This window comes from Megalobrama amblycephala, linkage group LG3 (assembly GCF_018812025.1).
Source record: "Megalobrama amblycephala isolate DHTTF-2021 linkage group LG3, ASM1881202v1, whole genome shotgun sequence".
NCBI lineage: Eukaryota > Metazoa > Chordata > Actinopteri > Cypriniformes > Xenocyprididae > Megalobrama > Megalobrama amblycephala.
The window spans coordinates 18128953-18154673 of NC_063046.1; the positions used below are offsets into that span (position 1 = coordinate 18128953).

The 25721-nt window shown below is 37.1% G+C and overlaps 1 protein-coding gene across 8 annotated transcripts in view; it reads left to right on the forward strand.

The window, feature by feature from the left end:
- Positions 1–25721, forward strand: part of mybpc3 (myosin binding protein C3) — a 42973-nt gene that overhangs the window by 13230 nt on the left and 4022 nt on the right. For 5 of the 8 annotated variants that reach the window (XM_048184392.1, XM_048184391.1, XM_048184394.1 and 2 more), the window contains 23 exons: positions 319–342; positions 838–1001; positions 1306–1438; positions 2606–2608; positions 3143–3267; positions 3391–3496; positions 6266–6432; positions 7742–7907; positions 9147–9253; positions 9359–9388; positions 9519–9658; positions 10158–10223; positions 10959–11118; positions 11556–11660; positions 11939–12127; positions 14424–14558; positions 15183–15350; positions 15794–15882; positions 16489–16684; positions 16896–17035; positions 21662–21821; positions 21984–22120; positions 22637–22823. In XM_048184392.1, the coding sequence (XP_048040349.1) occupies positions 319–342; positions 838–1001; positions 1306–1438; positions 2606–2608; positions 3143–3267; positions 3391–3496; positions 6266–6432; positions 7742–7907; positions 9147–9253; positions 9359–9388; positions 9519–9658; positions 10158–10223; positions 10959–11118; positions 11556–11660; positions 11939–12127; positions 14424–14558; positions 15183–15350; positions 15794–15882; positions 16489–16684; positions 16896–17035; positions 21662–21821; positions 21984–22120; positions 22637–22823 (2897 nt within the window). The remainder of the gene's footprint in view (positions 1–318; positions 343–837; positions 1002–1305; positions 1439–2605; positions 2609–3142; positions 3268–3390; positions 3497–6265; positions 6433–7741; positions 7908–9146; positions 9254–9358; positions 9389–9518; positions 9659–10157; positions 10224–10958; positions 11119–11555; positions 11661–11938; positions 12128–14423; positions 14559–15182; positions 15351–15793; positions 15883–16488; positions 16685–16895; positions 17036–21661; positions 21822–21983; positions 22121–22636; positions 22824–25721) is intronic. The other 3 variants (XM_048184393.1, XM_048184396.1, XM_048184395.1) reach the window with 2 other exon arrangements.

Consider the following 25721-nt stretch of genomic DNA (forward strand, 5'->3'; position numbering starts at 1 on the left):
CTGACTCTGCCATGACAGATTGGTTATGTCAGTAAACACTGTACATTTATGCAAAGAATTTCTAATTCTTTATTTGGTTTAATAAATGCAAGAGACACACGAAGGTAAGATATTTAAAGAAAAAACATTCTGTAGTCCACAATGTAGATTCTGCATGCTTTTTTGTTTAAATGCATATATAAAAATGAACTGTAAAATTGTCTTGATGGTCTAGCAGTTTGTTGCTATGAGATCTGAAAGGTTGATAATGTGCAATTAATCAGCTGTGGTTTGTCTTACCATGCTTGATGCTTGGATTCTACCTCTACATAAGTACAGCAGTTTCTTAAAAACTGGTCAACGGTAAGATTTCTTTTTTACAGAATTAATAACATTCATTAATATTGATCTAATTTATTAATATGTATTTGCTGTTGTAAATTGCATTTCTGTACATTAATAAAGAATTTGAATGAATAATGTACTGAGTATGCTTCATGCTTATATTGCCATTGTTTTTGAGCCTTAAACTGATAGTTCACCCAAAAATTCTGTCATCATTTACTCAGCCTTATGTCCCTTTTTTCTTCTGCAAACACATTTTGAAGAATGTTTTAACTGTCTTTATCAATACAATGAAAGTCATTGGGGACCATTGTAGTTTTGGACCCCACAGACTTTCATTGTATGGACCAAAAAAAAAGGGTGAGTAACTAATGACAGAGTTCTAATTTTTTGGTGAACTATCGGATTAATAATCTCTTAAAAGAACAATATTAAAACATTGTGAAGACACAAGATGTTCAAACTTGATTTGCCTGTCCTAATCAACATCCATCTTCTGTTGTGGGTTTGCAGAGCTGTTCATATGAGCACAGAGCCTGACGTAGACGTATGGGATATCCTCCAGAAGGCTCCACCATCAGAGTATGAAAAGATCGCCTTCCAGTATGGAATCACAGACTTGCGGGGGATGCTCAAGAGACTCAAGAAAATGAAAAAAGAGGAGAAGAAAAGTGCAGGTGTGTAGCCCCTTTTAACCTTACAGATCGCAAAAGTGACTATGCTTTCCTACATTTAGCAGTTTTGTAGCTTGAAATGGATCTGTTCAATAGAAAACACCAAAGGTTTATCTGTTACATGCTCATTTGATGCATTAGAAGTGGTGTTTTTTCCCTACAAACATTTATGACTGTACAAGAGTACAAAGACCAAAAAGACAACAAAAACCAAACATACATTGTAACATTAAATAAGTATTTTGGTTTTGTTTTGATTAGTTTCTAATAGTGGTGACTGAGCTTTTCATCCTTATTTTATTCACAGCTTTTCTTAGGAAGCTGGACCCAGCCTACCAAGTCGAAAAGGGACACAAGATCAAACTGCAAATTGAAGTGGCCAATCCAGATGCAGAAGTTAAATGGTTAAAAAATGGACAAGAGATACACCCAACTGGAAGGTAGCTATTTATGTCCTTTAACTGTAATTAAAAGGGGAAAACAACATTCAAAATATGTGAAACATATTATAATTATTATGCACATTCTTAAAGGTGCCCTACAACTTTTTTTTAAAAGATGTAATATAACTTTAAGGTGTCTCCTGAATGTGTCTGTGAAGTTTCAGCTCAAAATACCCCATAGATTTTTTTAAATTAATTTTTTTAACTGCCTATTTTGGGGCATAATTAGAAACGAGCCGATTTCAGGTTGCGGTCCCTTTAAATGCTTGCGCTCTCCGCCCCCTCCCGAGCTCTCGACTCTATCACAGCATAAACACAGTTTACACAGCTAATATAACCCTCAAAATGGATCTTTACAAAGTGTTCGTCATGCATACTGAATGCATGCATCGGATTATGTGAGTATTGTATTTATTTGGGTGTTTACATTTGATATTGAATGAGTTTGAGGCTATGGTCTGTGGCTAACGGCTAATGCTACACTGTTGGAAAGATTTATAAAGAATGAAGTTGTGTTTATGAATTATACAGACTGCAAGTGTTTAAAAATGAAAATAGCGACGGCTCTGGTCTCCGAGAATACAGTAAGAAACGACGGTAACTTTAACCACATTTAACAGTGCATTAGCAACATGCTAACGAAACATTTAGAAAGACAATTCACAAATATCACTAAAAATATCATGTTATCATGGATCATGTCAGTTATTATTGCTCCATCTGCCATTTTTCGCTGTTTTCCTTGCTTGCTTACCTAGTCTGATTATTCAGCAGTGCACATCCAGACGTTAATACTGGCTGCCCTTGTGTAATGCCTCAATCATGGGCTGGCATATGCAAATATTGGGGGCGTACACCCCGACTGTTACGTAACAGTCGGTGTTATGTTGAGATTTGCCTGTTTTTCAGAGGTCTTTTAAACAAATGAGATTTATATAAGAAGGAGGAAACAATGGAGTTTGAAACTCACTGTATGTCTTTTCCATGTACTGAACTCTTGTTATTTAACTATGCCAATATAAATTCAATTTTTAATTCTAGTGCACCTTTTAAGTAGTAGAATGGCTTGATCACAAATAACTGTCTGTTTCTTTTGACTTTTGACAACTCTGTGTGCTTGTGGATGGATGGACTGCTCTTCCTGCTCTCCGCTGTCAACCCTAGCAAGTGAGTGGCACCCAACAGTGACAGTATGCAGCCTACCTACACTTGATAAGCAACCTCAGGGCTCGTCTGTGGGGTTAGATGTCTCAAACAGCCTGTTGACTATGAATATGCAGGGACATTTTCCAAGAATACACAGCAGCACTGTAGACTCAGATGTCAGCTGTGCCAACGGATGGAGGCTGTCAGATGTTTAAGGATAGACTAAAATAACAATAGAAAAAAACAACTACAATCCTCAATGGCTCATAATAGCTTTCGGTGACCTTAGTTAAAAGTGAAACCTTGTGTAAAAATACATCTTGTGAATTGAAGAATTTTAAAAGCAAGTCGTGTCATATGTTTAATAACTGTCTATTATTTGTTTGCCAAAAGATTTCTGACATGATAATGAAAAAGTTTATAAACTTATAAAAGTTATTGTTAATTTTCTGATGTCAATGTATGGTTGGAAAAGTTTCTCCAACAGTGATGCTTTGTCCCCACCTGGAGAACAAAACTGGAACTGCTACTGAATAATTTCTTGTTTTCCCACAGGTACATCTTTGAGAGTGTAGGCAACAAACGTTTCCTCACCATCAACAACTGTACTCTGGCAGATGATGCTGCTTATACGTGCGTAGTTGGAGATGAGAAGACTGTCACTGAGCTCTTTGTTAAAGGTAATTAACTTCCACAGACAAAGATAGCTGAGAATGACATTTACAGACAAGTAAATATTTTATATGTACTTAAAATTATATAAAAATATATCATTATATTTTAATGTCTCTCCTTGCTTTTAGAGCCTCCTGTTCTGATCGTACGTAACCTAGAGGATCAGATGGTTATGAAAGGAGAAAGAGTGGAGTTTGAGTGTGAAGTGTCTGAAGAGGGGGCTCAGGTGAAATGGTAGGTCTGTCAACATGCGCACACTTCCTTTTCCCTTTCGTTATTAATAACACATTTCCAGGAGAGATTAAAAAAAGGCCTTTCAGGTCAGATGTGGATCTTTAATAAAAATTAATGAACAAACAAAAAGTTGATATCAAACAACATCAGAGAAGAGTTTAGAAAACGTGAACATTTCACAAGCTGTCCTTGAGTCCTGGCATTCCTCACATGTCCAGTAGATGGCATATGTGTCTCTTTCAGCATGGCTGGCTGGTTGGGTGAGTCACACTGACTGACAGATGGTGGTGCATGAGTGAGAGCTGGTTCCGCTATAGCTGTAGCCAAGACTCTATATCACCCTGGGTTGTAAATGATCAGTGCCTGGAAAAGGTCATAGCAGCCTTTTAGCACCTCACAAGTGTCCTAGAATGGAATGAGAAAGTCACTGGTGGTTAATGGCACCTTTCTCGAATAGTGGATGACTTTCTAGAACCAACATGATTAGGGAAAGGAAGAAGTGGATAATGTTCCTGGTACTGAAACTCCGCAGTGTATGACTATATTACAAGTAAAATGGGGTAGTAATGTGTTTTTGTGTCTTTAGTATAAACTGATTGGAATTAACATGTACAGTATAAGATGTAGAACTGCATCGCTTTGGGATCAACGCTTATGGGTGCATGGGAAAAGATTAGCAGCTATGAACTTTTTATAAATTGTTAGTCCTTTACTATGTCAGCCATTTGATTTATCTCATTTGCTCTCGCTGCTACCCTGCAGTTATGCTCGTAAATCGAGATTTACTTTTCAGAGGTTATTACTGAGTAAGTATACACCATAACACAATAACTCTAGCCATTACTACACCTTCAAAAATGTTCAGGAGCAAACTCTCTTGGAATTTCCCTTACTACTGTAATTAACATCTTTTCTGTCATTGATTTCTTTCTAATTGGTTAATTTTCAAGATGTCCATAGTGGTTTAAAATGCCAGCATGCCAGTTTCACAAAAGTCAATTCAGGGACTTAGTGTCATGCGGTGGCTGTATAGGAGAAACACTTTATTATAAAAGAAAACAAACAGGTAGGAGGTCACGGAGAAACACAACCACTTGTGGGAACTCAGGGCTTATGTACTGGACAAACAGGGTAACAAACAGACAGACAGGTGTATGGAAAGCTAATTAACAACCACAGAAGCAAACTAGTGGCAGGAAAATGAGAACAAAGGAAACAGGAACTCTAAATAAACCAAAACAGAGCATACATGTTGTAATTAGTTACATCTGTAGTATTTCCAAGGATTTTTAAAGGGTTAGTTCACCCAAAAATGACATTTCTGTCATTAATTACTCACACTCATGTCATTCCAAACCCTGTAAGATCTTTGTTCATCTTCACAAATTAAGATATTTTTGATGAAATCCGAGAGGTTTCTGATCCCCAATAAAGCAATGTTATTACCATATTCAAGGTCCAGAAAAGTAGTAAAGACATTCTTAAAATAGTCCACGTAACTATAGTGATTCAACCTTAAAGGGTTAGTTCACCCAAAAATGAAAATTATGTCATTAATGACTCACCCTCATGTCGTTCCAAACCCGTAAGACCCGTTCATCTTCGGTACACAGTTTAAGATATTTTAGATTTAGTCCAAGAGCTTTCTGTCCCTCCATTGAAAGTGTTTGTACGGTAGACTGTCCATGTCCAGAAAGGTAATAAAAACATCATCAAAGTAGTCCATGTGACATCAGTGGGTTAGTTAGAAGTTTTTGAAGCATCGAAAATACATTTTGGTCCAAAATAACAAAAACTATGACTTTATTCAGCATTGTATTCTCTTCCGGAATCCTTTCCATTGAATCGATTCCATTGAATTGATTCCATTGAATCCTTTCATCTGTCGGCGATGGTAATGCACTTTTACGTGGTTGTTTTTGGCGATTAGGACATCCTTAGGATTAGGACATACACACTTACGCACCATTTTAAAAAATATAGCAATAATGTATTTTCGATGCTTCAAAAACTTCTAACTAACCCACTGATGTCACATGGACTACTTTGATGATGTTTTTATTACCTTTCTGGACATGGACAGTATACCGTACATACATTTTCAATGGAGGGACAGAACGCTGTTTACGTCGTAGACACAGTGCAGAGCTTCAGGGTTTACATCAGAACGCCAACTCAGTATTGTCCGACGCTGTTCACATGAGCAGCACAATGCATGCGTGTGATGCTGACACAGGAGCCGGCCAATAATGAGTCGGTGTTCTGATGTAAACCCTGAAGCTCTGCGCTGTGTCTAATGTAAAGTGCGTAAGAGAATTACAGGGAAGAGAAGAAATTGTTTAATAAAGTCGTTATTTTTGTTTTGTCTTTACTACTTTTCTGGACCTTTAATGTGGTAATTATGTTGCTTTCTCTTGGGGATCAGAAACCTCTCGGATTTCAACAAAAAAATTTTAATTAGTGTTCCGAAGATGAATGAAGGTTTTACAGGTTTGGATCGACATGAGGGTGAGTATTTAATGACAGATTTTACATTTTTGGGTGAACTAACTCTTCAATTTCAGTGATTTAAAAGTCAAAATGAAATTCATCAGTTTTGTAAATGCATGCTATAGAACGTATTGTGAACCATTCATCCATTATTTTTTTGTTTTGACATGGTGTTTAATTAAAATATGAGTTTGAATAGTAAATTGCAATTCAATGAGATGCTGACTGAAGTATTAAATTAATGAATATTAACAAATAGCAAACCTCTGTCTTGTACAGGGAGAAAGATGGTGTGGAACTCACCCGAGATGAGTCCTTCAAATACCGCTTCAAGAAAGATGGATGTAAGCATGTCCTTATCATTAATGATGTGACCAAGGAGGACTGTGGACACTACCGGGTGAAAACCAATGGAGGGCAATCATTTGCAGAGCTCATGGTTCAGGGTAAATATCTGATTTTGGATAGTTTCAAGGCCTATGATATTTGCAGATTTCTGTCCCCACAGATGTTTCCAGATTTGTAATGTAACTTGTTGAACGATTTCTGCATTTGATACTGGAAGGGATGAAAAATGTATGTAAAAACATTGTTAAGCGTTCTAATATTTAGGATATAAAACTAGTTCTAAGTCTGCAGGTCATGATTTGGGTTCAGGACATCTAAGAGTTCTTCATTCTTCACTCCTCCCTTAAACCTCACCCACTCATGGCCATGTCATTCAAACTTCACCTCTTGTCAGTTGGTCACTGACATGGCCACTGACACTTCTGCACAAGGTTACCATTCCAGTGCCCACATGCCAGCTATTGTTAGACCGCCTGACCCATATATTTTAACAGGGCAGATGACTCTCTCTGTTCCTTTCTCACTCTCTCTTTCTGTCATTGTCACACTCCACTCCATATATCGCTTTTAATAGCATCTAAGAAAGATTTATGACTCATTCCCTTTCTTTCCATTTCTTTTTATTGTTTGTTTCTGTCACTTTCACACTCTCTTATCTTCCTCCTTCATTCTGTCTCCTATTCTGAGTCTTCAAGCATGTATAGCACTTTACAAGCAAACTGATACCCAGGTGTGTCTGCTACCAGGTTGTCTGGGATCAAGTACAAGTAGTGGCAAAAAAAAAAAAAAAAAAACAGCTGCCAAGCAATCCTGTAACTCTACCAGGCTGTGGTGGGATTACCTTTTTTGTGTACCCCACCTCTCTTTATTGCAATCTTAAAGGGATAGTTCATCCAAAAATGAATCAGTATGTCGTTTCAAACCCATTCGATATTCTTTGTACCGTAAATTACAGCAGGCAGAATTTTCATGCTGTTTTTTTCTGTTCACTGAATGCAAATGGTGACCAGGTGTTGTCAAACTCTGAGAACAACAAAACACCATATGAGAACATGAATATTTCATTTTATACATTTAAACCTTGATTTTGCTAAATTCTTTTATGTATTTAAAACATAATAAACATTTTATTCATTTTTAACTTACATAAATCCCTTACAAAAATGGTACCATATCAGATGATTATACTATGGTATTGAACAAATACTATAATCACATGTTTAAATGCTACCTTTTTATATGCTACTGTATTTCCATTTTACCATACATCCAAACATGGTATTTCCATGTTGTTTTTGATGAAAACATATGCTAGAATAGAATTTGTGATGTAATGTGGTAAGCATCCATGTTTAGTTTTTGGTCATGTGTGATGACAGAGTGCTCTCTTTGACCTCTGACCTTTAGAGAAAGAGCTAGAGGTCTATCAAAGCATTGCTGACCTGACTGTGAAGGCCAAAGACCAGGCTGTGTTCAAATGTGAGGTTTCTGATGAAAATGTTAAAGGCATCTGGTACAAAAATGGAGTGGAGGTGAAACCTGATGCCAGAACTAATATCACACATATTGGCAGGTGAGTGTTACTTTACTAGTGAGTTGGAGACGAATATATAATGTCTGTGCACTCATTTATTAAGACTAGTTTTAGTTAGCATAAATGTTTAGCATATACCATTTCATCACATAATAGTGTAATATTATTCATAGACTAATATTTGTAAAACAATATTAGTAAAATAAAATTAAAATAATAAAATTTAAATGTAAAAGTGTGTAGTCCCTTTGAAAAAGTATATGACACCATTGGATTTTCATATAGGCCTATACATGGTATACAATATGAGGATGTGCAATGTTAGAGCCTGTTCTCGACTTTATACAAAAACAGTTCTTTTCATTTGTAATAATATTTTGCAATATTACTGTTTTTACTGTATTTTTGATTAAATGCAGCCTTGGTGAACATAAGAGACTTCTTTCAAAAAAACAAAAAATTGTAATGTTTCCAAATTTTTTGACTGGTACTGTATCTTTGCTTAGGTCATTTAGAAACAAAGCTTGCCTCTTTCCAACTACTAGAGTCCTCCTCTGCATTAAATGCTAGAATGAGACAGTCTAGTAAGTTCACGGCACGAAAATACTATTAAAACTTAAATACTTTGATAACTTAAGATAATACTTTGTATTAAAAATCTTTATATTATAACTGTCTTTCTATTAGTTCAATACAGAAAACGACAACCATATGTGATCTCACAGTGGCTTACATTATTGGTGGTTTAGTGTTAAGTGATTAATTTAAAATATAACGTACGCCTTCATCTTCAAAAACATTATTTTTGACTTACATTTCATCTCAGACAAGCTTTGTGCAGATTCGTTTTCCGTCAGCTCTTTTTTGTTAATTGGAATGTGTGCAAAGGATTTTGGGTGATTTTATGATGCGAAGGATACACTTGATGCATCCTTCAAAATGAGCTGAATGAAGGACGCGGAACAAAGGCAGCCATCCAAGGATCCTTCAAATTGAGATGGCCTTCAGCGGCGCTTGATGACGTGGCAGCCGAGAAATGCAGCCTTACTAGGACGCATCCTTAATCAAAAAAGACAAACAAAAGAAAAACTTCACAAAATTGTCATTGTCAGAGAAAATGTAGCGTTGTAACGAGTGCCTACGCCAGGTCCCTTCTTAAATAACAAAAAAGGGTTTTAAAAAATATAGACGTTACAACCTCACTTCACTATTTGTTACTACTACACAACACTGCTGAGATGTTTATATTGTAAAGTTAATTTATATATTTATATTCAGGATTCATAAGCTCACCATTGATGACGTGAAGCCAGAGGATGAGGGTGACTACACCTTTGTACCTGAAGGCTATGCCTTTAATCTCTCTGCCAAGCTCAACTTTTTAGGTAGACTACTTCCTCTTGTTTAACTATTACTGATGAATGTATTTTTAAACTCTTTTCTAATTTCTATGCCACTGTTTTTCATATTATTATGCTTTGTCTTTACAGAGGTCAAGATTGACTTTGTTCCTCGCCAAGGTAAAAAAAAAATTTTTTTTAATGTTTTTCTGGGAACAACATTAAATCATTAATGCACTTTGTTTGACTGGTTTCATACAGTACATTCTTAAGGAATGTGTCAACAAACTTCTCTCTTGTTTACTTTAAGATCCTCCCAAGATTCATCTGGACTGCATGGGTCGCACCTCTGACTCCACAATCTTGGTTGTGGCTGGAAACAAACTGCGACTGGATGTACCAATTACTGGAGATCCTGCCCCCACTGTGGTTTGGACAAAAGGAGAAAAGGTAAGAGTGAGTCATTAAATTTTGTCTAGTATCGATTTTTATCCAATCCTTGTCTGAGCGAATAGGTCTGGGCTGCATTTCCCAAAAGCATTGTAAGCTTAAGTAGATCACAGGAACCTTTGGAACCTTGGTCTCTACGATCTACTTGTTTTGAGAAATGTAGCCCTGGTCAGTTACGGCAGAATAGCCAAACCTACACTAAACTATTTAGTTAGAAAATCATTTTTATGTTTTTTGAATTCATCTGCAGTTTGTGGTGTACTGTAATTCTTTACGATTTGCCATGTTGTTGCAAATGTAACAGGAGATCCAGCATGTGGGCTTCAGAAGCCTTGACAGGTAGGTACTGTAACATCTCCCAAACATAACCAGAAAGTCTTGTCGAGGCTCACTGGGACTGGGAGGTTTGTGGTGAGATGGGAGTTTGACACTTCAGTTTCTCACACTTAACCCCTGACCTGGTTGCCATGGCTTCATAGCTTCTGCTCTGCTCATGTAGGGTAGCTCTAAGGAGGAAGAGTCGCATCCTGAACCAAGGCACACGTGGACAGTGAAGAACGGTGAAGTGAGTTCGGGCCTTAACAATTCCCGACTGCTTGAACAGTGTACATTATCCGGTGTCTTAAATGCTACATGCTTTGGCTGTGATGTTGGATGTCTTGTTATTGACCCATGCTGCATGACGATAATGATGATGCAGTCTTGATCGATTTAATCCAGGGAGACACTCCATGGGAACTCATGTTCATATATATAAATATATAGTCAATATTTAATAATACTGCATTTTTTAAAGCGTTTAATTTTGTATTGTTTAGTGAAAGTTTAGTTCGTTCTTCTCTACTTTAACTGTGGTTTGTCTTTCCCTGGGTACAAAGGAAACAAACTGCTCTAACATTAACACAAGCATCACTTTGACACACAACTCATCATACTTGTGAGATCTTGACACTGCTACAAAGCATCAAGTGTTTCACACACACCGCGCACTACTCTGTAGAATACTGTGTCTACAAGGTGAGTGCGTCTTTCATGATTTAAAGTTCATAAAGAATAAAGTTTGAAAATAAAAGGTAAGCATCTTCCATTCATAGGAACTAAGGGAGGTATTTAACAGGTAACGTACAGTATATTCTGTAGTATCTATGTGTGTTTTGGCAAGTATTATATTAGATCTTTCCCATGATCTATTCTTCATTGCCTGGTTTTGAAAATTCAGAGTTGAATGTGAGGGCCTGTGACTGATCCAGATTGAAAACTACTGACCATTTTTAACAAGTGGTTTTGATTGGCCGATCAGGTGCTGACAGACTCAGATGGCCGTGTCCATGTGGAGAGTACCAAAGGCCATTGCATCTTTACCATTGAGGGGGCGGAGCGTCAGGATGAGGGCGTGTACTCTGTCATTGTACGCAATCCTGCTGGAGAGGATACAGCTGACATTAATGTCAAAGTTGTTGGTAAGCTTTATTAAATTTCATTACGGTGGGTACATTTCACAGCTGTTCTCCGGGAGGCTTAAGTTAGGCCCTAATTTCATTACGGGCCATGTTGCAACACCCTGTTGTACATGAATTCAGAAAGGTCTTTAGATTGCTTAGAACATTTCTGTGGTTTTTCGTGACTGCTCGCACATTTTAGAACCACGCTTTTTTTTTTTTTTAGATAACAAAAATAAAATGCATAAAAAAGGCCACAATCTGAACTGTCCAGATATCTCCGTGGCCGTTTATTATCACTCTGTTTGTACTGCCATTATGAGGTTTTCAGAACATTCAAATGAATAGCAGAGTGCTTCCATTTGAGAGCAAAATGCCTTTGATGTAACTGTATATTAGCTGTACCGCACTTTGACCCTTATGAAGAAATGTTCTGACAGCACTTTAATGTTTTACAGATGTGCCAGACCCACCTCAAGCTCCCAGAATCCTTAGCGTTGGTGAAGATTCTTGTGTTGTCCAATGGGATCCCCCACTCTTTGATGGTGGTCAGCCAGTCATAGGTGACTTAACCTGACAGTACACAGTGTTACTATGCATAGTTAATATAACAGTAAATCTTGCTGACATCATCACACATTCCTTGGAACTGTAAATTAGTTTTCTCAACCACTAACTTAACATAAACCCAACCTAACTTGAAGTTATGTGAAGTAACCTATATATTCTGGAAAAATAACCTAATGAAAAATGACCTAATAACATGACTGAAAATCTCCTTTTAAATGTTCACTTTATGAAAATCCATGATGACAACAGTGTGTTCTTAATGTCCTCTAAGGTTATGTCCTGGAAAGGAAGAAGAAAAAGAGCTATAGATGGATGAGACTTAATTTTGATCCTTATAAAGAGACCACATATGAGGCCAAGAGAATGATTGAGGGCGTGGCCTATGAGATGCGCATTTATGCAGTAAACGCCATCGGCATGTCACGCCCAAGTGCCGCCTCCCAGCCATTTGTGCCAGTTGGTGAGTTCCACTGCTTTGATTTATAACTTTACTTATGTATTATTGACACGTTTGTTTCCCCTGCTGTTCTTTAAGCCTCTGTTACCATTATTTAAATGTAATAGGCAGTGGCTGTTGATCTCCAGACATGTCGAACGATTTAGACACATCATGACATTCATCTAATTGGTCCATTCAATAGGTTGCGTGCTGTTAAAGTGGTCTGAAAAGGTCCTTTTCGGTTTAAATAATTGACATGTTGATTTTCTTGCATACATTGTTTTCTCGTCTTTCACATAATCTTCTAGTGAGCTGCGTTAAAAGCTTTGCTATCTGTGTAGACTGTTGTCTGTTACAAGAGAGCTGATTAGGAAACTATCCTTGGCATCCTCCTCTATAAATAATGGCATGTTAAAACTCTGCAAAGCTGTATCTATGGCATTGTCTAAAGTGAGGAGGGGGCAGGACAGTGCACTTCCTTTGTTGCTTGCCCTGTCGCGTCACTTGGCCAGAGGAGAAGACCACAGCAGGTGTTACAGAGCGGAGAGACACTTTTCAGGAGGCTCTACTTGGAAAACGTACCACACTGTAGTGACCGAGAGGCAGAATGACCAAACCAATGCTCCCTAAGACTGCTGAGAAGAAGCCAGCTGAGGGACCGCCGGCTGATTCTGCGCCCAATGTCCCAGCAGAAACCAAAGAACCGGAGCCAGAAGCACCACCTCCAGAAGAACCTGCACAAGAGGCTAGTGCTGAGGCTCCTGTACCTCTAGCTGAAGAGGAGGCAGCTCCTGCTCCTCCTGAAGATGGAGCTTCTCCAGCAGAAGCAGCACCAACGGAACAGGAGGAGGTACTATCTACAGAAGTAGCCCCCCCACCAGAGCCGGAGCCAGAGCCTGAACCTGAACCTGAACCTGTTGGCAGTAGGCGTCTATTTCTAACAATCTTTTGGGGGGCTTACATCAGTCTCCATGACCTCTTTATATATCTTTTTTTGGCTGTTTTGATGCATCATTGTCATTAACTTATTTCAAGAACCATTCACTGATGAATATGCCATAGAGAGGAATTAAAACCTAAACCGGTTTGATAATGCCTGTCCACATGTGATCACTGGCTATTGTATTTGGCTTGGTCAATGATGTGCTTAAGCTGTTGTTTTGTTGTATTGAACATGTAGGTTTTTACTAAATGTATGTCTTAGCGTGAATAGTTGCATCCAAACGTTAGCGAAATTACACAGGGGAAAAAAAGAAGGTCCATTGTCAATAGTGTAGTGATGTTTGAAGCACAGCCCACTTCCAAAGTCACTTCCAAACCAAGCAGCTTTCTGTTGGTAAATGCATCAAAATTGTGTACTTGACCTGAATGCGAAATCTGCATATGAAATAATCTTTTGCCTTCAAGGGAAATTCCCTATTGTCAAATTCCTATTGAAATAACTATGAAAATTGGCTGAGCAATAGTAAATGTTACCACAGCTTAAGGCCTGAATAAGTGCACCAAAACAAAGCATGATCATTTTAATCTATTTATTTCAGGTTAAAAATCAATTGCCCTCATATTTACAGCGAGAAACGATTGTTTACATTTCAAAGAAAAGTAACTGTACTCCAGATAACTTGGCTAGATAAGAATAGATGTTCTTGGATTTGCTGCAAGTTCAGTCTTCATAAATACAGTTTGACCTGGGCATGTCATTGACACTTAAATATGGCACAAACATTTCAGACTGAAGCTTGCTTGCAAATCACAGCAGACAGCATGTATATCTTCAGGAGGCCCTTATAACTACTGACCTAGTCAAACTCAGACTCATTCAAGCAATGTTGGTTATTCTTGTCAGTAACGAAAGCTTATATAGTTTCCATGGCTGTTTGGCTTGTGACAATGCTATGCTCTTCTCACATTGTTCAGTGAAATTTTACTGGAGACCGCAGTGACAAATCCAGCCATGCAGTAAAAAGTCTTCAGTACTATCTCTGTATTTGATGGCTTAGTAACAATATTTAAATGTAATGCAGCAAATGTGTGCACTCAAAATACATCATACACGCAAAGGTTTTCCTTGCAATCAGCTGGCAAAGCTAATCTTTAATACAATAGCTTTTCAGAGTGGCTAGGTGCAAAAATGCAAACCAGTGTATTGGCATTGAAAGACAAAATATAGTGTAAGGTGAGCTTTTCCAATAGTTTCACAATGCATTTACTCCAGCTGCCAATACAAAGCAAATGCTACTTGAACAAAACTTTATACAAGGACATCTTTACTTTATACAGGAACATCTTTTCATTCTTATAAACTTCATATCTACAGCTCCTACCAGCGAGCCCATTGGCCTGTGTGTTGATGACATCAGTGATACCACTATCTCACTGAAATGGAGGGCTCCAGAGAGGGTGGGCTCAGCTGAGCTTGAAGGCTATGGGGTTGAGTACTGCAAGGAAGGCTGTAAGTCAAAGTCAAAGGCTCAGCTAAATTAGCAAACCCACAGATTCCACAGAATTGCTTTAAATGTGTTTATCAAGAAAGTACACTACTGTTTAGAATTTTGGGGTTGGTAGGGCTTTTTTTTTTTTTTTATGTTTTTGAAAGCAGTCTCTTTTAAATAAAATCTCTTTTAAATAAAAAATACAGCAAAAACAGAAATATTCAGAATTATTATTACTGTTTTCTGTTTTAATATATTTTCCAATGTCATATATTCCTGTGATGGCAAAGCTGAATTTTCAGCAGTCATCACTCCAGTCTTCAGTGTCATGTGATCCTTCAGAATTCTAATTTGCTGATTTGGTGTTCAAGAAACATTTAAACATTCAAGAAACCCCCCCCCCCCCCAAAAAAAATCTTCCCGACCCCCAAACATTTTGAACAGTAGGGTAGCTTCAGCCTAGTTTTATATTTGTATGAAAATTTATCTCCATCAAACCTATTTTACATAGACTCATGCTACAATGCATTAGTATTTATATTTTTAGCAATTCAGGTGTAAAAGCATATTTTTAATTGCATCAAAATGCTTTTTTATAATAAATCCTCAATATTCTGTCTGAAAACTTTATTTCATCTCTATAGCTGATGAATGGATCCCTGCGTTTTCGGGTCTCACAGAAAGGACCTCTGTGGTCATCCGTGACCTGCCAACTGGAGAGAAGATGCAGTTCCGTGTGAGGGCATATAACATGGCAGGCCCAAGCGCTCCAGCCTCATTGCAACAAGCAGTCACCATCCGTGAAATCATGCGTGAGTTACACAGAGAATCATCTTAAAATGTTAAGCTAGCCCATTTAAGATCAACTTTTTGGATCATCACCCTAAACCTAGGATACAAAACACGACGATTAGTTTTTGCACAGTGTGGACTGCTAGAGTTCATTGTTGAATCAATTCAGTTCAGTAGCAGTGTCGATGGGGGAGGATGCAGTTCTTCTCTGGCCTACACATTGTTCTCTGCTTATAGATTGTCTTTACAGACATGATAAGTGAGGCCTCTTGCTACAGATGTATCTACTTGATAATATACTGAAACTAAGTTTATACATTGTCATGTTCAGATAAATAAGCTTTATTTTTAAGCGAAGATCCATCTATTGCATCGCATTACAGTCTGCTTGGGAAGGAAATGAGATGAAAAAGGGTAAGACAGGCTATTATATTCATGAATCACTTACGTTCTCTTATTGCAGAGCGGCCCAAAATCTGGCTCCCCCGTAACCTTCGTCAAACACTCATCAAGAAAGTAGGAGAAACGATTAACCTGGTAATCCCCTTCCAGGTGAGAAAAGCCACCCTTCAGACTGTGTTTGTAACATGCAAATACGTAACAAAATTATGCCACAGAACATGTGAATAATTCATTTGAATCTCTTTCAAATGCAAACAATTTAGATTAATTTCTTGGCAGGCATCCTCTGAGTGCCATGAAAAGATCCAGCAAAGTTCTGTATTGCTGTGTCCAGCAGCATTATTTGTCACAGTATGAAACCATTGGCTGTCCTCTTTTGATGCAGACTTTGACCTCCAAAATCAGCCAGAGATTCAATGTTTGGCTAGACTGTAACTTGTCCACTTGTTTGTTTACAGAACCCAGTTTGTGAAACATAGATCTTCATCCTTTCACTCTATAAATACACTGAGCTCTATGGCTGAAATACAATGAAGGAGGCTGCATACAGATGGCAGTCAATGACACAAGTCTGAATAGCAGCTGTAGCACCCCTGTAGGGAACTCTAGTGCCCAAAACATCATCCTTACATCCATCCATCATCCATCCAGCCATTTTTGACATAACATAAGTACTTGTTCTATGTTTTTTGTCAGTAATATAGTTAGTGTCCAATGAGATGTCTTGACGCATTCTTCACCCACCTCACTTTTAAGGGTAAACCACGACCTCAAGTAACCTGGACAAAAAATGATGAGATTCTGGACCCTAAGCAGGTCAGCATACGGAACAGTGACACTGATACCATCCTCTTCATCAGGAGATCTGAGAGAAAGGATTCTGGGAAGTATGATGTTAAAGTGCAAATTGAGAATGTAGAGGACAAAGCCGAAGTGAATATACAGATTGTTGGTGAGTTACTAGGACATGTTTGTTATCATACACTGTCAGTTTACCTTGTACTTTTGACTAGATTTGACACAGTTGTGCAAAAATAACATGTAGTAAATACATACAATGTTCACAGTTTACATTAACAGAATATGTTTTCTTCTATATAGTACTTGTGTCTTTGTTTGCATCAGTAAATATCAGAAAGTATTTCATTCTCTTCTACTATCAGACCTGCCAGGCCCACCCCAAAATGTAAAGGTGATGGATGTTTGGGGATTCAATGTTGCCCTGGAGTGGAAGCCACCCAAGGATAATGGCAACTGTGAAATCACAGGCTACAGCATCCAGAAGGCTGACAAGAAAACCATGGTAAACCCAAACCTACAAACTAGGGGTTTTGCTGAAATTAAATCTGTTCTTTTTGATATTGAGTTATCATACTGTATGTACTGTTAGAGAGCTCTGCTCCCCTGCTGAGCACTGTTAGTAGTCAAACTTAGGCTCAGAGCAAGAATTAAAAAAAAAAAAAAAAAAAGAGTTAGTTGAGTTCGTAGGCCTCCCCACACTGAGAGCCTGCAATTGTCTATCTAAAGTAGCTAAGCTTGTGATCACTGTAATTGAGTAATGTATGTACACTATTCATCAGTGGCACAGCATTGCAGGGACACTCTGAATTTATGGCCTCTCTTGTGACATACAGTTGGCCAATGGCACTGAATTGTGGGCCAGAGGAACAGCATCCAGAACATCCAGTACCCAAATCTCCAAAATGACCCCTACCGCACACCACTCTAGAGCACCTGTGCCCCCTTCGATGCAGGCATGCTGTAATCTTAGCCAACGGCCTTGCCCTGATTTAAGTGCTGTCATTATAGTGCTCTCTTTACCCCTTTGTACTCTTGAGCCACTAAAGTTAGCAGCTAAATAAAAAGCACCCGGTTTGGGTTTCACCTCACATTGTTACTAGAGCCAGTCTATTCCTCTCGCTGTGTCCAGAGCAGCAGGCAGGAAGACACAGAATTATCAGGTTTCACAGGACAATCTCAATCAGAAATCGGAGATGCTCTGCTGCTAAATATAAAAGCACTTTAGGTTGCAGGCCTTGGGGCACATTCATAGGCAGGCCATTTACCTGCTTCTACATCTACTGCTCCCACGGACATAGTAATGACACTTCGGCTTAATACATGTGCTAAGCGATCCTACAACATTTTCCCCATTGTCTATAACAATGGACAGAATGATTTTACAGTGGGATATTCAGACTTCTGAGAGCCAAGTGACAAATTTTTCAATTAGCAAGGATAATTGGTGACATAGTATAGCGACATACTCACAATGAACATGCAGTGTTTTTATGCCCATTTTTATAGTTCAGCTGTAAAAACAAAGAAGAAATAAAAGGATTAATTTAGTGAGGTTTCAGGTTTAAAATAAATTGTGCAAACATTTCTGAAACATCAAACACATGGGTTACAACCATTTATATTACATTTATATTTAATCATTTAGCAGACGCTTTTATCCAAAGTGATTTACAAATGAGGAGAGCAATAGAAGCAAACAAGCCAGCAATAGGATAGCCGACTAGTGCTGTGACTTGTCCCAGTTAGTCTAGCACAGTACACATAGCAAAGTGTTTTTTTTTAAATAGATACAGTGCCCTCCACAATTATTGGCACCCTTAGTAATTATGAGCAAAAGCAGCTGTAAACATAAATCTGCATTGTTTATCCTTTTGATCTTTCATTCAAAAAATTCACAAAATTATAACCTTTCATTTAAGGAAAATAATTGAAAGTGGGGGGAAACTCACATTATGAAATAAATGTTTTTCTCCAAAACACGTTGGCCACAATTATTGGCACCCTTTTATTCAAAACTTTTTGCAACCTCCTTTTGCCAAGAGAACAGCTCTGAGTATTCACATATAATGCCTGATGAGTTTGGAGAACACCTGACGAGAGATCAGAGGCCATTCCTTCATGCAGAATCTCTCCAGATCCTTTAGTTCACTCCACTCATTTTCTTTAGGGTTCAGGTCAGGGGGCTAAGATGGCCATGGCAGAAGCTTCATTTTGTGCTCAGTGACCCATTTTTGTGTTGGTTTTGATGTTTGTTTTGGATCATTGTGGATTTCTAGCAGAAGCAGTCAGGTTTTGATTTTTTTATCTGTTGGTATTTGATAGAATCCATGATGCCATGTATCTGAACAAGATGTCCAGGACCTCCAGCAGAAAAATAGGCCCACAACATTAAAGATCCAGCAGTATATTTAACCGTGGGCATGGGGTACTTTTTATCCATGTGTGCACCAAACCCATCTGGTGGGTTTGCTGCCAAAAAGCTCTTTTTTTAGTTTCATCTTACCATAGAAGCCGGTCCAGTTTGAAGTTCCAGTCGTGTCTGACAACTGAATATGCTGGAGATTGTTTCTGGATGAGAGCAGAGGATTTTTCTTGAAACCCTCCTGAACAACTTGTGGGGATGTAGGTGCTGTTTGATCATTTTTTTAGGCTTTCTGAGACTCAAGACTCAACTAATCTCTGTAATTCTCCAGCTGTGATCCTTGGAGAGTCTTTGGCCACTCAAACTCTCCTCCTTACTTCACATTAGGACGATTTAGACACACATCCTCTTCCAGGCAGATTTGTAACATCTTTAGTTTATTGGAACTTCTTAATTATTGCCCTGATAGTGGAAATGGGGATTTTCAATGCTTTAGCTATTTTCTTACAGCTACTTTCTATATTGTGAAGCTCAGCAATCTTTTGCTGCACATCAGAACTATATTCTTTGGTTTTACTCATTGTGATGAATGATTAAGGAAATTTGGCCTCTGTGTTTCCTCATGTTTATTCTCCTGTGGAGCAGGAAGTTATGGCTGGACAATTTCATGTTCATGATCACCCTGGTGTGCTAAAAAATTTTTTAAATATGAATGGGAATATACTTCAGATATTTTACTCAGAAGAATTTCTAGGGGTGCCAATAATTGTGGCCAACATGTATTGGAGAAAAACATTTATTTCATAATGTGAGTTTCCCCCACTTTCAACTGTTTCCCTTCAATGAAAGGTTAGAATTTTGTGAATTTTTTGAATGAAAGATCAAAAGGATAAACAATGCAGATTTATTTTCACAGCTGCCTTTGCTCATAATTACTAAGGGTGCCAATAATTATGGAGGGCACTGTAAATAGAATTGTAAGTGCTAGTATTAATGGGTCAAGTGTTGAAGAAAAAGGTACGTCTTCAGCAGTTTCTTGAAAATGGCTACAGACTCAGCAGCTTGGGTTGAGTTAGGCAGGTCATTCTACCAGTTTGGAACAGTCAAGGTAAAGGTCAGTGAAAGTGATTTTGTGCCCCTTTGGGATGGCCGTTCACTTGCAGAACATGAGCTTCTGGAGGGCACATAGGTAGTGAAGTAGTGAGTTTAGGTATAGGGATGCAAAACTAGTGGTTGTTCTGTAGGAAAACATCAGTGCCTTGAATTTGATGCAAGCGGCTATTGGCAATGTGGTCTGTGAAGACTGATCATCAATCACAACTCCAAGGTTCCTGGCTGTCCTGATTCTGAATGGAATAGTTGATGAACCTAGCTGAATGGAGAAGTTGTGATGAAGTGCTGGGTTGGCTGAGATCACAAGCAGTTCTGTCTTTGCAAGTTTGAGTTGAAGGTTTTGGTCCTTCATCCAGCAGGAAATGTCTGTCAGGCAGGCAGAGATGCGAGCAGTTACCATCGGATCATCTTGCTGGAATGAGAAGTAGAGTTGTATGTCATCAGTGTAGCAGTGATTGGAAAAAACATGTTTCTGAATGACAGATCCTAGTGATGACATGTAGATGAAGAAGAGAAGTGATCCAAGCACCCCAGTAGCTAGATGTTGTGACTTAAACACCTCACCGCTTCACGACCTACCTGAGAGGTAAGACTTGAACCATTGGAGTGCGGTTCCCGAGATGCCCTTCATCATGAGGGTTGACAGGAGGATATGATGGTTAACTGTGTCAACAGCAGCAGACAGATCCAGCAGGATGAGTACTGAGAATGTGGAAGCTGCTCTTGCCACTCTTAGAGCTTCAATAACCGAGAGCAGGGCAGTCTCAGTTGAGGGGCCTCTATTGAACACAAACTAGTTGTTGTCCAGGAGGTTGTTCTGTGTAAGAAAGGTAGAGACTTGGTTGAACACGACTCGTTCAAATGTTTTAGCAATGAATGGAAGAAGGAATACAGGTCTGTAATTTTCAGGATTTAGTGCTGGATTTAGAATGGGTTTCTTGAGCAGTGGGGTTACAACTAGTCTTGCGTTAGTCTCGCATAGCCAGACCTTCAAACTGACGGCAGAAGGTCTGGACTCTATCGCAGCTTTCATTGGCCAAGGACCGCCTAAGAGGAAGTTTGACTTACATGTAACGCAACCAATCACAGTTAGTTCTGTTCCGCATCATGTATAGGGGTGTAGAATGTAAAGTCGATGTCCCTACAATAACAGACCGGCATGCATCTAATAAATTATTCAATTAAGGACATTGTGCAAGTTTACTGCAACAATGGAGCCGTGAACGTCACATACTTTTGAAAATACAGTGTTTAGTTGATCCTGATAAGCGCTCATCACAGTTGTAAACGCGTCATCTGTGTCACATTATTCTTCAGAAACCATTTTAATATGCTGATTTGCTGCTCAAAAAACATTTCCCATTAATATAAGTGTTGAAAACAGTTGTGCTGCTTAATATTGTTGTAGAAAATGTGATGCATTCTTTGATGAATAAAAATCTTTTGTAAATGCTTTTACTCACGTAAAAGTACAGTAGTTTATGTACATATAAAATATATGAATCATTTTCATGTACCAGATATTTTTGACAAAATGTTTTGGTCTAGTCAGTTTCAGAGAAGAACAGATATAGCTTTTAATCACAGTAAAGGATGTCTCACAGTGTGGTACACAATATATGACTATGTTTATGTGTTTTCTTTTCTTGGCAGGAATGGTACACTGTGTATGATCAATATCGTCGCACTAACTGTGTGGTGTCAGACCTGATCATGGGGAATGAGTATGTGTTTCGTGTGTACGCCATAAACATGGTGGGTCTGAGTCCAGAGCCTTGCCTTTCCAAAGACAGTGCCTACATCCAGAAAACAGGTGACCATTTGTGCCCAGATACACTAGATTCTCATGCCTTCTCACTAGTATGCAGTGTAGACAGCAAGAAAACTTCTGCTAGAATCTGATGGTTAGACTGTTTGTATTTTAAAGGTTTTTCTAATTCCCATGTGGCTTACCCAGATCTCCTGATATTTACAGGCATTGTGTATAAGCATCCTTCCTACAAAGAGCATGATTTTTCTGAGGCCCCCAAGTTCACACATCCTCTTGTGAGTCGCTCAGTTATATCTGGATACAACGCTACACTCAGCTGCTCCGTAAGAGGCATCCCTAAGGTGAGCATGCATGATCTTAATTCAGTGGTTATGCACCATATAGCCAAAAGTATGAGCACACCAAAATATCACACTCATTTGTACTTGTTTAGCATAGCATTTCATTTCAAACTGAAATGAATGTAACTGTGGGCTTCTGCTCTCATTCAGACACAAAAGCATCAGTGAGGTCACTAATGGGGTTTGGCTCACAGTCCGCATTACAATTCATCCCAAAAGCGGAAAAGGCCCAACCTGTTAAGAATTCAGATTAGTCTATTTATTTTTGACCATGTTGTTCAAATTACAAAAATACAGAATCATATTACCCTGCTCTTTAAATGTTTGACAGCTTTGTTTTGTTTTACACATAATTCTGATAAATACTATATATTACAAGCTAGTATCTTAACCCAGATGATAGCTGGTTTGAGAAAAGAAAAAAAAAGTAAGATTTGGATAGCTATCTTATCTATAATGTTTATGTAAGAAAATTGTAAAGACCTGTTTCTAAATCCATCTCATTGTTTTGTGCAGCCTAAAATCACATGGTACAAAAACAAGATGGACATCACAAATGAGGCCAAGTATCGTATGTTCAGCAATCAGGGTGTGCTGACTCTGGAGATCCGTAAGCCGTGTCCGTTTGATGGAGGTGTGTACATGTGTAAGGCGGTCAACTCCAGCGGAGAAGACATAGTAGAATGCAAACTGGAAGTTCGCCGTAAGTACTTGCCTCTAGCTCAAGACCTACTGAGAAATTTACTTAGCATCATTTGATGATAAAATTCTCTCATTGTTATACTGTAAAATCTGATTTGTCCAGTAATTGCACTACTACGGAAGAGGATTAGGGCCAAGCAATAATAAAAAATTAAAGTTTAAAGTTTAAAAGATTAAAGTTGTTAAATTTCGAGAAAAAAGTCGAGATAAAATGTTGAGAATAAAGTCATTAAATTACGAGAAAAAACTCATTAAATTTCGAGAAAAAAGTCTAGATAAAATATTGAGAATAAACTTGTTAAATTACGAGAAAAAAACTTGTTAAATTTTGAGAAAAGTCGAGATAAAATGTTGAGAATGAAGTCATTAAATTACGAGAATAAACTCGTTAAATTTTGAGAAAAGTCGAGATAAAATGTTGAGAATGAAGTCATTAAATTACGAGAAAAAAGTCGTTAAATTACGAGAATAAACTCGTTAAATTACGAGAATAAACTCGTTAAATTACGAGAAAAAACTCGTTAAATTACGAGAAAAAACTTGTTAAATTTCGAGAAAAAAGTCGAGATAAAATGTTGAGAATAAAGTCATTAAATTACGAGAAAAAACTCGTTAAATTTTGAGAAAAGTCGAGATAAAATGTTGAGAATGAAGTCATTAAATTACGAGAAAAAAATCGTTAAATTACGAGAATAAACTCGTTAAATTACGAGAAAAAACTTGTTAAATTTCGAGAAAAAAGTCAAGATAAAATGTTGAGAACAAACTTGTTAAATTACGAGAAAAAACTCATTAAATTTCGAGAAAAAAGTTGAGATAAAATGTTGAGAATAAACTCGTTAAATTACGAGAAAAAAACTTGTTAAATTTTTAGAAAAAAGTCGAGATAAAATGTTGAGAATAAAGTCATTAAATTATGAGAAAAAAGTCGTTAAATTACGAGAATAAACTCGTTAAATTACGAGAAAAAACTAAATTATGAGTTTATTGTCAACATTTTATCTCGACTTTTTTCTCAAAATTTAACGAGTTTTTTCTCGTAATTTAATGACTTTATTCTCAACATTTTATCTCGACTTTTTTCTTGAAATTTAATGACATTTTTCTCATAATTTAACGAGTTTATTCTCGTAATTTAACAACTTTTTTCTCGTAATTTAACAAGTTTATTCTCAACATTTTATCTTGACTTTTTTCTTGAAATTTAACGAGTTTTTTCTCGTAATTTAACAACTTTAATCTCGAGATGGTTTCATTTTTTATTATTGCTTGGCCCTAATCCTCTTCCGTACACTACTGTTCAGAAGTTTGTTGTAAGATTTTTTAATGTTTTTTAAAATAAGTATCTTATGCTCACCAGTTCTGAATTTATTTATGATTAAAATAAATGAACTGGAAATACTGTGACATATTACTACAATTTACAGTGACTGTTTTCTTTTTTAATATATTTTAAAATTTTATACAGCCATTACTCTAGTATTTAGTGTCACATGATAATTCAGAAATTATTCTAATATACTGTATTGCTCAAGAAACATTTATTATTATTATTATTATTATTATTAATGTTGATAACAGTTGTATTGCTTTTTTTTGTGGAAACTATGATACAGTTTTTGAGGATTCTTTGATTAATTGAAAGTTCAAAGAACAGCATTTATTTCAAATAAATTTTTTATAACGATGTAAAATTCTATCTAGTGTCTACTCATCGCTTTAATACATCCTTTATAAAAATAAGTATTCATTTATTTTTCTTTAAAATAAATAAATAAATAAATAAAAATCATACTGACCCCAAATTTTTGAATAGTACCTATATTAATTTGTAATCTGTTTTTTTTTTTTTTTTTTTTTTTTAAATGTTCTTGTTGTGAGTAGATTAGGAATAGTCATGTTATTTATAACATTCCTCAGTCTTATATATTTCAGAGCATTCCACTGAAAGTATATACTACTGTTCAAAATTTTAGATCGGTGATATTTTTAAATTATTAAAAAAAAAAAAAAAGTACCTTCTGCTCACCAAGGCTGTATTTATTAAACAGTTACATTGTGAAATAGTTTTACAATTTAAAATAAATGTTTTCTATTTGAAAATACTTTAAAATGTAATTTATTCCTGTGATGGCAAAACTAAATTTTCAGCATCATTACAGTCTTCAGTGTCACATGATCCTTCAGAAATCATTCTGATATTCTGATTTAGTGCTCAAGAAACACTTTTTTTATTATCAATGCTAAAAACATTTTTTTTTCAGGATTCTTTGATGAATAGAAACGTCAAAAAACAGCATTTATCTGAAATAGAAAGCTTTTGTAACATTATAAATGTCTCTACTGTCATTTAATGCATACTTGCTGAATAAAAGTATTAATTTCTTTAAGAAAATAACATCAAACTTTTGAATGGTAGTGTATAATGTTATAAAAGCTTTCTATTTCAGATGCACACAACTGCATATTAGAATGATTTCTTAAGGATCATGTGACACTGAAGACTGGTGTAATGATACTGAAAATTCAGGTTAGCCATCGCATGAATAAGTTGCATTATAAAATGAAAATTTTTGAAAGGTATATTGTGTATAAATGTGAATGAATGAAACTCACCTGAATGACCACAGAACATAAGAGCACAGTCTTATGATCAAATGAAAGATGTATGCTAAGACATACAGATCAAAATCCATCCATGTTGTATTTAGGGCCCAAGCGAAAATTCGCGCAGGGCCCTCTTGTTCTTCTAAGGATTATTATTATTTTTTTTTTTTTTTTTTTTTTATTTTTTTTCCGTCTTCCGGGGCTTTTTGGGGGCCTTAACATGCTCAAAAACTCTTGAAAATTGGCACACACATTGGAATCCGCGGCCATTAGGACGCCGGAGAGGCTGGTA